The 17368-nt window shown below is 39.1% G+C and overlaps 1 protein-coding gene across 4 annotated transcripts in view; it reads right to left on the bottom strand.

Moving 5' to 3' along the window:
* LOC144072846 (receptor-type tyrosine-protein phosphatase U) overlaps window positions 1–17368 on the bottom strand; it is a 131766-nt gene that overhangs the window by 8783 nt on the left and 105615 nt on the right. For 2 of the 4 annotated variants that reach the window (XM_077598184.1, XM_077598186.1), the window contains 10 exons: window positions 16297–16369; window positions 16134–16210; window positions 13327–13344; window positions 10431–10467; window positions 9590–9687; window positions 8507–8623; window positions 6787–6941; window positions 5007–5142; window positions 3935–4084; window positions 843–1157 (listed from right to left, as the gene is read on the bottom strand). In XM_077598184.1, the coding sequence (XP_077454310.1) occupies window positions 843–1157; window positions 3935–4084; window positions 5007–5142; window positions 6787–6941; window positions 8507–8623; window positions 9590–9687; window positions 10431–10467; window positions 13327–13344; window positions 16134–16210; window positions 16297–16369 (1176 nt within the window). The remainder of the gene's footprint in view (window positions 1–842; window positions 1158–3934; window positions 4085–5006; window positions 5143–6786; window positions 6942–8506; window positions 8624–9589; window positions 9688–10430; window positions 10468–13326; window positions 13345–16133; window positions 16211–16296; window positions 16370–17368) is intronic. The other 2 variants (XM_077598185.1, XM_077598187.1) reach the window with 1 other exon arrangement.

Here is a 17368-nt window from a genome sequence, read left to right as displayed (position 1 = left end):
CTGAAAAAGTATTGCACTATACTGGAAGAAATAAACCATATATATCATTTCACATATTTTGATTTTACTGAAGCAAGTGCAACTGGTTAAATTTCTTAAACATAAAAAGCCTATTGCCTGATTCAATGTAATTTTGACCAAGCTTAAAGATTTTGTGAGCCACTGCATTTCCAGGCCTGTGAAACAATGAAATATGTATTTTAAATTTGCTCTGAGTCAAGTCTGATTATGCAAAGGCTGTAAGTGTTTTCATTTGCCAGTCCAATCTTATGAGAGAAGCACAGCAGTGTCTGTTTTCAAGTGGCTTGCGTTTCATTATCTCCTACATTTTCATTTTTTTCCCCCCACCTTTTTTTAATCTTGATCATTCCTTCTCTCTTGTCACGATGACATGAAACACAATTAAAATCTAACAGAAGATAGTACAGAGCAGGAGGAGGAAAGAGAAGGACATACAGTATGCTCGGAGATTGCAAAAATGGGGCGCCAATAAAAAGGAGCCTGAGATGGGGCTGGAGGGCAGAACAAGCCTTTTGTCTGGAGATGGAACTTGAGGAGGGGAAAGCAAAAAGTGGGGCGGGTGTTATCTAGTCGTTTCTTGACATCAATGTGGTCAGGGATCAAAGCCAGTTAAATGGCATGAAGAAACTAATCCCGAGCACAGTAAGAAAGAGATGGAGTGATGGTAGGGGGTGGTAGGGGAAAAAAAAACATAGTACGACTTATGGGAAAAAAGATTGAAAAAGTGTAACACGATGTGAATGAGAGGCAACATTCACTTTTCCCTTTTACTCAGAAGTTGATGAAATGAAAAGAAGAAAAACAAAACATTATGACCTCACCCAGGCAGAGTTAGACTGGTTCAGTTGGTTGAGCATGACCACCGCCGTGCAGCCGTAGTCGAAGACCAGCCGCCAAAAGTCGGCCGTGGTGCCAGGCAGAGGGTGAGGGGTTACGATGAAGGCAGCTTGCTGGTGGAAGCTGTCAGCCAAGGCGGCGTTAATGTAATTGTTGCTCTCCCCCTCGGTGGTTACGAGGAAGGCCAGGGCGCGGTCAGGTGGAAGGACATCCATGCTGCGGTTCTTTTCACGGTTTCTGGGCAACAAAGCAATGCTGCATTCTTCTACGTCCAGGTGTGGAGTCACAGAGTTCAAAGTCTGTGAATGGAGATGTTAAAATAGTGAGGTCCAATACAAGATATTTATGTGTCTTTTTGGTGGAAATAAACAATGCGATGGGTGCACTTCTACGCCAAAGTGATTAACAAAAATTGCAATAATTGTCCTAAAGTGTACTATCGGGATTAAATCCAATCGTGACCTGTGATGAGAATCGTATCGCCATATATGAGGAACAGTTTTAAGTGATATTCAATAACGGAGGAAATAAATTACTCTTGAAACCATTAGTTTTTATAACGTTAATGTTGTAAAATGTGTTTTAAATGATGAACTGTTTTAAAAAACAAGTTCGTATATAGGCCATCACGACCATCTTCATGGCGGAGCCTCCATTACTAATTGATTTTGGCTATTTGCAACAGGGCTCGGTCCATATGCCCAGCAAGTAGGAAATAAATTGTAAGGAAATATCCTTCCAAGGCTGCCTTCTTGAAAATTAGCCTGCTTTCACGGCAGCACCATTTTAGTCCAGTTAATTAAACACTCGTTCACTTTGGTCACCTGAAGATAGGAATTGCATTAGTACAGACCATATAAACTGGTCGCATATACGAAACGATGAAATCGTAAATCATGCAGCAAATGAAGCAATTCGGTTTGACGCGGAATGGCTTGAAGTACATACTTTCAGATTAATTCGCTTGAGACACCCCCCCGAATGTACGATCTATGCCGTTTGCAATAGATAGTTCAAATTATAAATATCCATTGAGCTTTATGTTGTCTTTAGTCTTTGACTAACTTTTTGACTCCCTCGTTCTGTAATTGCATTCATTGAAACATATAAAATGTCAAAATAGATAAAAATGAAAGAAATCTGAAAGAAAGAAAATGTACAGATTTTACACCCTAATCACGGTACACGGTCGATTGGTCGCCGGTCTTTTGGTCGCCGATCTTTTGGTCGCCGGTCTTTTGGTCGCCCGGAAGGTAGGTGATAATTACCATTTAAATTGTTGCTCAAATGCCCTAAATACAAACTGCGAATTACTATTTAGTCATACTTAATGCCGTAGTAATTATTAGGCTAAAGAAAAGCTCCAAATTTCCCAGACTTTTATTGTTTTTTGTTGGAGAACTTGTTAAGACCCTGACGGATGTAGCTTCTTAAAAGGGACAACGCATGTACATACAAACTCTTATACACTCACACGTCGGCTCAGTCAAACTGCTCATGGCCATTGTTGGCTTTTATTGATGCGTAGACAGTGTTGTTTTACCTTGTTTTGTCGCCGGTCTTTTGGTCGTCGGTCTTTTGGTCGTCGGTCTTTTGGTCGCCGGTCTTTTGGCCGCCCGTTGTCGCGGTCGGGGCGACCAAAAGACCGCGACCAAAAGACCGGCGACTAGTCGACCGCACACGTTAATCACAACTAGTCGGTTAACAAAGGAAAACCATACATACGCAACATAAAAAGTCAGAAAGCTTCAAGGTACTTGTACCACATAGTGTTACTCGAAGCACATATCCTCACTATTCCACGATACCAAGGCAAATAGAAAAGGCTACATATTAATAATAGAACTCAGCACATGGCACAAAAGCAGAATGTAAAAAGCGGATTGGGTGGCGGCGAGGCCTCTGAACAACGGTCACGGCTGGATAAGACGGCAGCATCAATGCAAGGCATGTTTGTAATTATTGCGTCAAAATGGACGCACATGTTCCTAATCCTGAACATACTTGCTTTTTAATTTCCATGCACAACATAAGGATAAAAGCACGTCAAATTAAAAGGACTTGCACAGTCTTACGCAGTTTGACTTTGAAATGGTAAACCGGGATTCATTGCGGTTGGCTGTCTATGAGTGCACTGCAGCAGGATGATGGCAAAGGGTGATGCTAAAGGAGAATTTGAGAACACAGCTGCTTTGCTTCTCTCCTTATCAACATCTAATAAAATGTGCAGTGACTCCGTTGTTGCAAAGTAAAAATTTGAATGCAGTCACACAGTGAAGTGGCACCATCAACATCCCGCACAATACACAAACGAGCACGTTTGTGGAAGCACGTGGGTGTAAACATAATAAAACAACCTCAATAAAGTACTTTCAGTGAATGATTTCAAATGAATGAAGGTGAAAAGATGTCGTCACTGGGATTTTGTTATTTATCATTGCATAACAGGTCATTTTCTGTAATTTTTAAAAATTAATTTCTTTAATTAGACATTAATTTTATTTAAAACGTCAAAAAGAGGTAATGTAACATTTAGTGTCGATACTGAATAAGGCTCAACAGCCATGGAGAAGATCTTCACTCAATGTTTGTTTGTATATTTTAAAGAGTACCCAGACTACATTTCTTGGTCAAAATTAAAGGGAAAATTACACTTCCCAAACTGCACCAATGCATTAAAAACAACAACAACAAATTAAGCTGTTGTGATGTGTTTTTTTTTACTGAACACTTGTATGGAACATTCAATGAATGAACAGATTAACTGTAAAAAGGTAGGTGTCATAATGGAGTAACCCCAAAATGGCTAAAATTGATCACAGGCTAGGGTGGTGTGAGGTTCTCCCCTCTGTGAGCAAAACCAAAAGTTCAAAACCTTCGAGATTAATCTATGTTAAATATGATCATCAAAAGATTTAAAGAATCTTGAGAAATTCCTGCAGGCATGCAGCAAAGAAGAGAAAAAAACCCCAAAAGCAAACATTGAATGGCCTTAACCTCCTACTGGCACTGCATTAAGAACTGCAATCGTCTCTCAATGAACTATAATACTTAATGTACCAAAAACAAACCCGACCTGAAATTCCTCACGTAGCTGCGAGGAATTACTCTGGGAATCCACCCTCAGTAATTCTCTGTAGGCAACCGAGAACTCATTCACCAGGATGGCTGTCTCACCACATAGGCAAGCCTCCAAAATAGCATCATGGATGAATACATATTGCTCCTGTGAGAAGAAACAAGAATCTAATATGAGGACAGTAGACAATGAATATATTGAGTAAAACAGTGGCTAAAAGACACTGACCTATAATGTTTCAAATTAAACACATTAGTGTAACAAAGTTGTTGTAGAATAAATGGAGACTGTATCTTCAAGCAAACAAACATTTGTGGATGGGAAGACCCTTAATTAGGGGAAGTAGGCAAATCGCTGCATATGTAACGAACAGCAACGTCAATATTAATTTGCATAATACATTTTGAATATGTAAATAATCTGCACACCTAAACAGGACGTGCCTGCCACAGCAGAAACTAAAGACAATGTTGACCTTGATGCTGTTCCAGAGGGAAAAGAATAACAAAAAGCAGATGCACAGTTACCTAAAAAGAATCCAAAATACACATTTTATCCAATCCACGCTTAACTTGGCCATCGACTAGCCCAGTGTGAATTAATTCCAGCTTCTCAGCAAAAGTCAACTGGGATCCGGAAGACTTCCTGTGTGTGGTTCCAGTTTTATCCAACTTCACAACGTCTTTTTCTTGAGTCTGTATCCGTTTTTGCTACTGCAACCAAGATGGCGCCGTTCAAGTGGCAGCCGGTGGCGGTAGCTCCGTCCACTCTTGTTCGTTTTGTGTTTTTGCTGCTTTTCTGTCTTAATGTTTTGATTTGGTGATTCTTAATGATCCCATTTACTTTGCTTTGCTTTGTACTTTGTGCTTTTGCTTTGTTGTTCTCCGGCCTTTGCGACTGTACTGTCTAACTTACAACTATGTTTTTTTTTCTGTATCTGCATTCCCCCCTTTCTTGCTACTGTCACAATGAAATTTCTCGAATACGGGATGAATAAAGTTATCTAATCCAATAAGGAAACGTAGTCTATAAAATGGAGAGAAGGATGTTTAACCCCTTTGGGTCTTACCTCTGTCTGGATCATGTTTATGCGTCTTGAGCAAAGGGTTTTGACGCAGTTGTAGATGTCCACTACACCTTCACATTCCGCCATATCCAACATGACATCAAGCACTATGTAGCAGCCTGTGCGCCCCGCCCCCACACTGTCACACAGAGAAAAATATCATTATGAAGATTGCTCATCTTCAAGCATAGTGTCTTTTGAGTTTGTCTTTCAATAATTAACTCACGTGGCTGTTGTATTCCAGTGGTGGTTCACCCAATTTAAAACAAAGAAGCCTCAAAGATCAGTCTTTTATTTCTTCTGGTAGCATGCAAACTTGACAGCGCTTACTGAAATTGTTACCTGATACTTGTTACCTTGTCTGCAAGTGTGAGTGAGTACTGCAAATATTGTTGCCAATTTATATTCTCTGACTGAGACAGACATAGCGAGGAACTATTTTGAAGTGAAGGAAACAGTTTTTTTTTATTTTCTTGGATGGTGTTGAAATTCCAGTGGGTGTTTTAGTGGTTAATCCGAGCTTTTCTGCCTATGTGTGTGTTGTCAGTAGCCATTTGCTATTAAGAAGGAATAAATTACCTTTGAAAAACCTCAACTATGCCTGGTTTTAACAAGAGCCGGTTGATAGGCCGGTTTTAATCAAGAGAACAGGACCTGGCTGTTGACATGGAAACACTAAGTCACCTACTACTTCTCTAGAGTAATAAATCTGTCTTTTTTTTCTTTCTTTCTTTCTTTTTTAAAGCTATCTTTCACTTTCAGCCATGGGAAAGTAGTTTTGAAATGCTGAATAAGTTGAATAGTCTTGGTATTCTGCTGCATTTGCTTACTTTTTTTTTGTTAAATTCAAGTGCTGTAAGTACTAGTGTCAGCACTACTGCTATTAAATTCTTTGTAGTAGTTCTTGCAGAAATTTTGCAGAGGTTGAAATTCAACCAGGCTATTTTATGATATACTGTAATAGCAACTTGACTTGCTAGTAAGGTAAGGCAATTACTGTCTTCTTTTGTCATGTAAACTTGAACTTAATTTAAAAACTAATCTGTTTAAAGTTAGTCTTGTTGATTGTATTCCAACAGGTCTATCGATAACGGATTGATGTCGTGAAGAAAATATACAAAACCATCAGGAAATTATAGTCCTTATACTGTAAGATGTGATGTTTATGGTAATGTACTCCTGACTCCGTAGTCAAATGGAACTTGTGCTGTTTCTCGTGCTTCGCTACGCTGGATTATTCTGTTTGGTTGTGGCATCTGGCAAAAATAGAAGCCTTATGAAACTCCTCCAACCGGCGGAGCAGCGCCGCATCGAAGACGCAATGCAACCGTGGGCTGTGTAACTACACACATTGATTTTAATGGTTGCGAAATTGATCCTGCTGCCGTTTGCTGGCGGAGCCGTGACACGCACGGTGCAATTCCTCTGGTTAATAAGGTGTATCCGAGATGTTCCGGGAAAGTCGTAACAAAACCAAATCTACCAAGTATATGTGTTTACTTACAGTGGCAACTTCAGTTTGTTCCTGAAAAGCTGTGGCAAGACTCCTTATTGCTGCTTCCTCATGACACAATTTTTTGCTGGTACTAAATATAAATGTATACCCTTGCCTTTACATTTATATAGTTTAACCATTATAACCCCTCTTCTAGGTCAGCCATACTTTGTGGCTGGTGAATAAGACAGAATTGGTATGCCTGCCTTGTATATAAAAATATGTTACAGATGACTGCTGTCCTTTGTAATACATAACTTAAACTTAAAGTGCTTAACAGTAAGTTACCTGCAGTGGACTACCACAGGACCAGCATCGGGAGGAGTAGAGGCCTTCACCCTTCGTATAAAGGCCAGCAAACCAGTGGCGTGATAGGGCACCCCATGCTCAGGCCAAGATGTGAAGTGAAACTGACGGACTTCATGCTTGGTTGAATATCCTCTCTGGCAACAGAAACATAGTTAACATGAGCGTGTAAAAGACAACATTTTGCATCAGAGCCACAGGGCCTTTTTTATTTTTATTTTTTAAAGATATCCTTCAATATTTTAAGTGATGTTCTTCCTGTCTGATAGATGTGACAGATTTCTTGACTGTGGGCACTATTTATATGAGGTCTTAGGTCTTCTAGGACAGTTTGGCCTCAGGGCATCGCAGACTCGCAACAGCTGCAGTTTTACAAACGAGAAGGAATAACTCAAACCTGAGCGCCAGGGGGCACTGGCTGCAGTCACACAATTTATCCCCCTATACCAAGACAACATAGTAAAGCTGCAAAGCAAAGATTTGTTCAAGACAGAACGCCACCCACCACACATCCTACTAAGAAAAAAAAACAGCTGTCACTGGCTCCCAAATTCTTTCTCATTTGAATAAACAACAGATTGTGCATACGAAAGAGCCAGTGTGACAGTGTGCTGATAATGTTGTGTTTGTGCCACTGTCACTTTCTCAGATGCTTGGAGGTCCTCCAGTGAGGATCTCCAGAAGATTGACAGACGAGTAAAGAGGCCATCCAGGCTAAACACCGCAGCAGGCACGCTGGAAAGACAGGCAGTGCTGTCTCGATAATGACTAATTATAAAATGTATTTTTTTCCCAAGATTAATGCGCGATCCCTCAGCCCGTAAGCAGCCAACTGTGCCAAGTATTTAATGGCTTGTAATAGGATGTTTATAATTTGAGGTCTTACTTCAATGTGTTAAGAGAAATTCGAAAGTTTAGTTCGGAAGTGATGGCAAAGAAATAAGTCCAATCACTTCCATAGAAACCATCCTTGCCCTCACCGCTTAAAAGGGACAGGCAACACAAATGTAAATCATGTGCATCTCTGCAGAAACAAAATCTCGTTTAATAAATTCTGGGGGCAGGTATTTTAAAAATGCTGGTAGGATTTTAGCCAATTAAATGCAAGTATGCCAGAATGCCCACCCTTCTTCGTGACCTTGATACTCATTATAACTAACACACACCGGTGTGGTGCATCTGCGTCTCCCAATCGGCTGCTCTGCTGTGCTGTCGTGTCTATAGCCATTTCATACATGGATTTCACTCAAATCGACAAAGGAGAAAACTGTGCTTGTATCCCACAATGTTTGGACAAACAGGATGGAGGGTAAATACAATAAATCCACTGCTGTTTGAATGTTTTCTCTCGCTTGTTCAAGAGATGGCTGAACGGTATTCAGGACTGCAAAAGCATCGGAAGTGTATTCGTAAATTTATGTGCCCAAGTGTTAAATTGCCGTTATCGAAGAGTTAAACAGTGGATTCAGGAAGGTCTTGAATGTGACATGAGGGTCATGTATTCAAGGTCCCTTTATACAAGTACATAGTGCAATTAGAAATCCACCATAGTACGTATATTGTATTTTTAACATCTCAATCGTTGAAGCATTCTGGCTACAATACCTCAGAATTTTGTAGGAAGATGCGGATAACATCATTGGCATAATACTATATTTCATGCACCAACAATTTAAGAACAACATTTTGCTCAAGTACTCACCCGCTCCAAAGCAAATGTTCGGACAGTATAATCAGCAAGAGATTCTGTTTTTAGCAGTGTGATTTTGATATCGCCATACATCTCGCTGTCATCCGGCCAGTATTTACAGCATTTCACCTGGAGATAAAAAATATATATATATTTCACTATCAACCTTCCTCTTACTCATGAAGCAATTGACGCAAAAATCGAGTACCGAACTTGGAGATGTTTGGTCAGTCTCAAGTACTTTCTGGCATCTAGCATTCATAGTGGTCCGTTCATTGCTTAATGTCATTCAAGCTATGTTTCTCCACATCAACCTTTTGCTGTCATCTCTTTTTCTAATTCCTTCATCTTACATTGTCGTAGCCCCTTGTTTAAATAAAGGATTGTAGGTTTGCTCAAATTGTGTGGCTGTTTTTGGATTCCAGATTTCCACGTCATACTTGCACGCGGCTCCAAAACGTGCGGGTAATATACTTTCTCGAAATACCATCTGGTAGCATGTTTGAAACAGCATAATCAACGATAGGCTAACCATATAAAAGAGGTGTTATTTGGCTTCCCACTGAAGTATACACTGCTTATTTGTTGACCACTCAGAGTAGTTCCGAAATGGAAAACCAAATTGCATGCAAGTATTGAACTCCAAAATGATGTGATTTTGACAATCTATTCAGGTAATATGTTCTCGAATTTAATGGAGAAAATGGGACATTCATACATAGCAGAACAAGCTATTTTTTTCTGGTGCTAGTGAACTGTTGCCTTGCAAAAGAATTATTGTGCAAAACAGTTTATAGGCCTTGTTCTTCATTCCACCCTACCTTGAAAAATAAACATACGAGTGTGTGTTTAACTGGGATGGCTAGCAAGTTTTATTATATCCGACCATAACTGTATTGCCATTGAGTGACTCAAATCCCTTTTGAAATAGCCCAAAATACAATCAAAATGGATGGTGGTGGACTCCTATGGTTGCATGGGTTACTCACCAGCCTGCACATGGTCATAAATACAGTTTATTCTTACATAAGCACAATCTATCCAACTTCTATGTTGAGATAAGAGGGGGGAATGGAGCACATCTCGATTTCTTACCCTGCCAACTTCCACCAGTTTGGTAATCATGACAATGCTGAAACAATTTTCCTGCCACACCATCCTCCAGAAATCATATAGTGTCTCTTGCTTGGGTCCTGGAAGAAAGAGTGAAGGAATAAAGAACATAATCAAACAGCTGTCATCTCAATGAAGGAGCTTGCTACTTTGAGAGCTCCCCTATTATTGGGACCTTAGTGTCCTCTTCTGATGGCAGGATCTCTGAAGATTGCACTGTTAATAAAGCTGTATAGGAGAACTTTCCGGGTACAGAAAAAAGGTGAGAGGTGACAGAACAATAGTAGATGATGATGATAAAAGGCTGGTGGACCATCAATCAACTTTGAGACATTTAAAGGAGCAAGGAGCAACTTTAGAACATCAAGGGTGTCAGAAAGAAAGCCGATTGGCATTCTTTTTCCTTCTTGAATGCTAGATTCATCTCTGTGAAAAAGCGATCTTGAGTGACTTAATGACAGCAGCTGCCAAGGAGCTGACACTCCTCTGAACAATTTGGAGTCAGTGGAGCGAAATTTCAAATGCTCATAGTCCTCAAAGTTCCCGGGAAATGATATGGATCAACTACTACATGTTCTCTTTGCAATAATAGAGATTCCACGTTGCCTACGAGAATAGGCAGAACCGACTAATGCATTCATTAACTGCTTCCTCTTCATGATTAATTAAACAACCCTAACAATCCAGGCACAATAACACCTTTGAATGTGTCTGTGCATGAGTGGGTTCATTGGCTACATAATCCTTCATTTATTAAACCCTAGCTCACCCATAAACACCACGCTCGCACACACACACAAATGCACGATACGAGGACACTCACCCTGAGAGGCGATGAAGTGGTTGGATCGATGGTAGCCCTAAAAAAGAAAAGAGGGATGACATGCTGAGTAAGCCATCTGTCTCACACACAGCTGTGTGTCTCAGTCTTTCCCTCTCATCATTTCACCCGCTCCCCGACAGTGCTCTGTTGTGTTTTAGTGCATTCTGACCTACTGCTGACTCGTGAGTCTTTGCACTCATAACATCCACAAGGAGCCACACGTTCCCTCATGTCCCTATCATGGGAAAATGCCAATAAATCTGTCAAAATGTGATTCCTTCAGCAAGGTTTATTCCCAGGGAAGTTGGGCAGAATAAATGAATAATACCTGGATACCGACAAAAGAAATATCAAGAAAACTAAACTTGCATTTTTCTGCTAACATTGTATTTTGTCATCGAGTTACAAAAATTACAGTCATTCTTAGTGGGAAACTTTTCATGGAGATGTATGAAAATGATTAGAAATGGCCACTGCTGTTCATCAAAAATGTATCCAATTTAAATTCTAAAAAGCACAAAATTTAGAGGCGCTGATCAATGAACAATAATTTTGTAATTAAAAGCAAGTAATGTGAATGGACTAGAAATCTGCAAATATGCAGATAAGTCTAGACGGAAAAGCATAAACGTCCCTCAAGTCCCTTCAAACAGCATGCTGGAATTTTTACTCCATTCTGAGAAGTTGGGTTTTTGAATTAAAATTCAAAATAACAGATGCCGAGAGGGATAAACGGTGGACCTTGGCTCTGGGCACAGGAAATAGCGGCAAAGCCTGACTGTGAATTGTGAAAATCTGTAAATAGTTAAAACCCATTTTTCCTTTTTGTCTTTAACACCCAAAATTGTTGAATAAGTTGGATAAAGCAGCCAAGAATGATTTTCCATCACTCCAAATAAAATATGTCTATTGCAACGAATCCCCAAATCTGCAGGTCCTGAATATGCAGGCGTTCACCGTATTATCCACAATGGGTTTCAACGCAATAATGCAATATACATTTTTAAAAATGATATGTAAATTAAAGATTTGAAAATGGTCCACAAAATTTCTCATTTGAAATGTCTTTTGAATGTTTCTTTAAATTTCCAGTCCCAGATTTGTTCAACTAACTTTGCTGCATCAAAATAACTACATTGATAAATAAAAAAAAAATTGAAAGGGTTTTCATTTCCTTACTGGAAAAACAAAACAAAATTTCTATACATTTAAAGTAAGTTGAAACTATCTTTCTGATGAAATAAAACCTGGCTTTTGATGAGAAAAAGTAATTATTTGCAAAACTGTGGTTTTAATAGAATGTCTCTCAAGCGTACTAGTGTTTAGGGGAATAACCACAATTACCTGTTTAAATTAGTATAGTTTTGGTTCAGCAGAAAAATTAAGAACATTACCACTTTTCAAACTTTACTAGTACCTCAGAGTTGTGAAAAAAAGTGTGCGCTGGTTATAATATAATAAGATTCAATGGGAAATGTACTCCGAGAAACTCTATAATAACAAAACTTGTTGCATTGTTTGGATGCAAGGGGATATCAACAAACTCATTATAGGGTTGAATTTTCCAAATCCTCCTGCAACGTTCAAATATTATTATTATAAATGCAAAGATAATTACGGAATGTAAGAACACAGAAAATCCCAAGTATCAAATGAACACTTCCATGTTTGGGGGAATGAGGGGGCCACGTGAGTACAAAAGAAAATTGGGTTTTGCAGGGTGATTATGAGAGTGCATATAATACAATGGGTGCATGAGTCCTATACATGAGACATTTAAAAAAGTAGACAATAAAATTAGAAAGCAATAAAATGAATGAAGCTGCAAAGTTTAGGAAACCCAACTTTTGTCCACGAATGTAGTTGCATTCCAACCAAGCATTTAATCTTAAATGCATTAGAGGGTTCCAACAGAAATAATAATCTGAACAACATAGCCCTAACCTTTTCCAGCATTCATCCCCTTGTGCCACAAATAAGGTCTCTTCAAAAGGAATCTTACATAGTTTCAGAAAATCATTGAATTCAGGTTTTTCTCGGAAAAATATATTCTTCAGATCCTTTATGCCAAAGGTCTACAAGAGCCTTACGTATATAGATGGCATACATTTTTTTGAATGGTAAGGGATGAGCTAGACAGTGATTAACAATGAAGGCACCTTCACAGCCTTGAGAGAAATAAACACAACAAAACATTACCTGTGGGAGTTTAAAGCATGGACACGGAGAATGAGCGAGCTTCCTATTGTAAAGACGACGCCGTTTATCTACATTTGCAAGGAGAAACACACTTTTGCGCTCTGGAAACATCAGTTCTATTGAGGAGATAAAGCGAACGCATACATATGAACTGAATATCTTTTGGGTTAGTTAGATAGGTCGGAGCAACTCTAAGAACTAAATGTTCAAAAGATCTATTGGATATTTGGGAAACAGGTTGCCGTAAAAGCCTTTTCGGCATAGTGTGTTCTAAATTGTCCGAACCGGATAAATAAGGGTAAAATAAACACAACACTGTCTTGCAAATATGTTGAAAATGGAAATGGATGACCAGGCCTGCTATCCACAATTCCTCTTGCCCCTGCCAACCTATTCAGCACAGACGCTTTGCTTTCCTCTGTCGAGATGATCACCATGGCAACTAAACTTCCTTCCTGGGTGACTTAAGAGGACTAACAAAGGCAGCGGGGTCCTCGATGCTAAGAGGACACGGGCGCTTCCGTTCATTTCGAATCATTAATGATTGGATTTTTGTTTCATTCCCATGTCAAATGAACACAATCCTTAAAGACATTGAGTATTTGTGGATAGAGTAGCATGGAAAGAGGAGTGAGGGGGAGAAAAGAGGGAGAAAGCGAGCGAAGACAGGCAGAAGAACAAGCGGTGAAGTACTTACTTCCCTGTTAATCCGAATCTACAGGGGTGCAAGGTTGAGGAAATGGGGAGGGGAGTAGAAAAAGAAGACATATATGCTAGTTAATGAAACAAGCTTTTTGGTAGACAGCTTGCTTTACAGACAGGTGGAAAGGTGTGCGTGTATGTGATTATGAAAAGTCACGTGGGTCGAGCCGTAAGAGTGGATGCTATCCATCTAGTATGTATTTTGCCATGGAAAAACTCTTGGACAGATAATCATGTTTTGACGTGTTGGAATAGCACAGACTTGTCAGCATACACGGATGGAATTAGCATGTAAAGTGAAAAAAATCCCTACCTTTATGGCTTTAAGTCACATTTGGAGTGGTGTTCTATTCAATTTTGCCCCAAATGTATTCAAATAAAATTTGCAGTCTCTATGTTGCTGAAAATGACAAAAATTGATTGTTTGGAGGAAACAAAAAGACCCCCAAATTTTGAAAAACATGGAAATTTGTCCTGAAATAGTAAATAATTTTATTATTATTTTTTGCAATGAACAAATCTGTTAAGACAATAGCTGGGCAATTTCAAATACTATACTTGATCTTTCTTTGTTTTTCCATTTAAAACAAAGGAAAAAAAAACATCCAAATCTGTCCAATACGTAAAAGGTGGCAATAATGTTGAAATCACCCAAACAAACATCTGGTACGAGTGTCAACCTCGAACAAGCCTTCAAAATATGATAATCTCGTTAAATACACTCCTCCCTCAAAATGACAGGCAAAAAAATGCTAGTTCAAAGCTATGGAGCAGAAAATGTCCCCAATTGAAGGCTAAAATGAAAAGTTGTCACGGTTACATATTGTTAGTTTGCACAATTTTATTTACTACCTTTTATGACGTATTTATTAGTTGAAACTCCACTGATGTACTTGGATAAGTTTTTCATTAGATACACTGATATCATGAATGTGTCATGAAATAAAAATGATAATGTATTGGTTCGATTAAATGTAACGCAGCAACAGACGTAGCGCCATGCTTTCTCGTCTTTTGTCAGACATATGCATCCAACTGTCCCTCTTACTTAAGCAAAGCCAATCGGAGGAAGCAAGGTCTCAAGCAACAAATGAGAAAGAAAGTGGGAAAAACAGAATGCTCCTTTTCCAATCTGTTTTGAAAGCAAAAAAATGAACATGAATTATGAAGCAATGTTCTTCCATATTAAAAACGGTTACATAATCACTACAAATACGGTAGAACACCGCGTTCTTAATGTTAAGCGTTTGTGAATTGACATAATAGCAGATGTTTTGGGGACGGTACTGAAAAGAACATCAAACCAGTAAAAGATATACATTTAACGACTCAGCAGAGCATTACTAAAACCATATAATGCCATATTGGACCCGCAGCAGATTTTTCCACCCAAGTACACCATCGATGTAGTCAAAGGTTTTTTTTTTTTTTTTAAACTGGACTAAGATCTGTACAGCATTTTTTCCCATTACTATCAGAACATTGTGATGTACATACAGATGCTGTCCATGCTTAATTGAGAACTGTTTACTGTCCTGAAATATTGAGTGCACAACAATCTTGCGTTTGTGGATCTAATATTTAAGATTTGATCTATATAGATATTTATTGTTAATTATTTAGAGTTTGCTTTTTCAATCAGGCTTGGTCCCAATGAAAACGCGCTTATCCACAGATGCTTTTCATCCTGATGTGTTAGTCTTGACAGATAACGGAATTTTCAATAGCCTGAGACAACGTCCTCTAAGTCCAAAAGCACAGTTAGTAGTCAAGATGGTAATACGCTTTCAACATTAAACTGTACGAATGCTTCTCATCACCAGCCGTCATTCCAGAGGGAAAAAAGGTGCAGTGTTAAGCCTACTGCTGTTACTTGATTTGATTTGTCATAAAAGGTTAATCCAACCAAAGGAGACCTAAGTGCCTAAAACGTTTATCTTAGTGAGAAATGTGCTTTTACGTCAATTCGCCAGAAAGACTTTGACAGAAAGGGGTTTCTGCTTTCAGTCATCCAGCATAAGATCGTTCTACCTCGGCTTACCACAGTGGCACCATATTGAGTCCGACTACGAAGCGTGTGAAATAAATCTTGCGAGACAAAGAATCCATATCAGATTTCCACACTTCTCTTGACATAACTCACAAAATTCAGAGCAGGTACAAGCATCTGGTGTACCTCCATCTTTAACTGTGAGATACGTATTCTATTTTATTTTTTAATGCAGGCTGATTTTTGTTCCCAACAAGTTGTAGCTCTTTTTCATAAAGCTTGTCTATTGGTGAATCCTGCCTTTCTGAAACAAATTTGCATGGTTGTCAGTAGAACTGGAATGGAATTGGTTTACTTACAGGATTTCTTATTAGAAGTGAGAACTGCAATGGTACATCATGAGTAGAAAACACTCGAAATGACCAAGGAAAAGGATATTGAACCATCCACAATACTTAATCTGCCATCTCCACCACACCATTCCACCTACGCTCCACTAGAGTTTAAATGACATCAAGTCGATTTCATTTAGAAGGATTAGTGTCATCCTACAAAAAGGTTCATCTCCTCTCCAAGGTATTAAATGCCTTTATTCTCCAATTTTAATAAAACGGATAGCCGACTTTGCCTAGCTCATCAGTGTTTTGCAGCAGATGACAAGCATGACGCAAGTTGTTTGATTGGGTGAAAGCTTCCAGGTAAAAGCGGACCACCTGACTGATTGGCTTACTGGATATATTGAGTGAGAGCCTCACTAGGGTGTTTACTCTAATAATCTCCAAAGAGGAAACGTCAAGGAGAAGAAAACTTACGTCAATATAGTTTGCATTGATATAGTCGGTATTGGGGTCTCCCAGGAGAGGGTTGAGCTTCACCCGGTGACGATCATCTGGGACGGTTAGACAAAAAAAAATAGAATCAAATTGAGATATGAAATAAGTTTTATACAGCATGTTCTTCCGAATCTTGACTTACATCCCAGTAAGGTATCATGTCTCCCTTTGGTTTTGTCTTTCTTCTTAGTGCAATCCCAGCCGTCAAAGAAGCTCTACGGAGAGAACAAAAGTAAGGCATATTTGAAGAACTCTCAGAATTAACCCCTGTTATGCACAGAAAAAGCTTACTTCAAGAACGGTTTGGTTCTGTGGGGAGGTTTGATGTTACATGCGAGGAATAAAATTCAAAAGAACTGAGCTCAGAGCATTGTATCAATGTATCTTTTGAGTCTCACGAAGCTTCTGTTTTCACAAATCTTTTGGTTGTACACTTAGCTGCTACCTCCAAAAAAGGATTTTACTTAGAATAAATGAAGCTCATTGTTTATTTCAAAGAATTCTTTGTTTCTACCTATTCTATAGTGTCTTCCTACTGTCCATTGGTTCCAGATAGATTTTTATGTGTTCTATACAGTACAATAAAAACCCTTTGGCCTGATCAGAATTCTTTGAATCCTCTTATTTGTATAATACTTTAACTGATATTGAGGCAATTGTTGACCAGTCGCCTAAGGTTTCAGAATAAAGTCGGACAAAAGGACTCAGAGACAGGCGCACACACATTCTTGAAACCTATAGTGTGATGCACCTGCTTGATAGGAAGCATGAGAGATATTTGATCGAATAATAAGATGAGAAAAAGGATTTGACGACCAGGCGGCAGAGTGGTTCTTGTGCTAAGTGTTTTGTTTGCTTATCCTGGAGCCTGTCCTTGCAGACTTTGGGTGAAAGGCGGACTACACACTAGACAGGTCGCCAGTCAGTCGTAGGGCACACATCAAGACAGATAACCATTCGCACCCGCAATCACACAACCACCGAGTGGGAATCGAACCCACACTGCCTGCACCGAAGTCCGGTGAAAGAATCACTGAACCATCAGGTGGCCCAATGGTATGAATTTCCCCCCCCCACCACAATACATATAGAATGAATCAAATAAAATCACATTTGGGTGTTTGTGTGAACTTCATTTCGTTTTATCTTACCCAGGAAATGTCTACAAATGTTAATTCTTGTATTTGAATTTGACATCCATCCCTATCTCAACC

This window comes from Stigmatopora argus, chromosome 4 (genome assembly GCF_051989625.1).
Source record: "Stigmatopora argus isolate UIUO_Sarg chromosome 4, RoL_Sarg_1.0, whole genome shotgun sequence".
NCBI lineage: Eukaryota > Metazoa > Chordata > Actinopteri > Syngnathiformes > Syngnathidae > Stigmatopora > Stigmatopora argus.
Note: the sequence above shows the minus strand (reverse complement) of the source record. Positions and strands in the feature narration are given on the sequence as shown.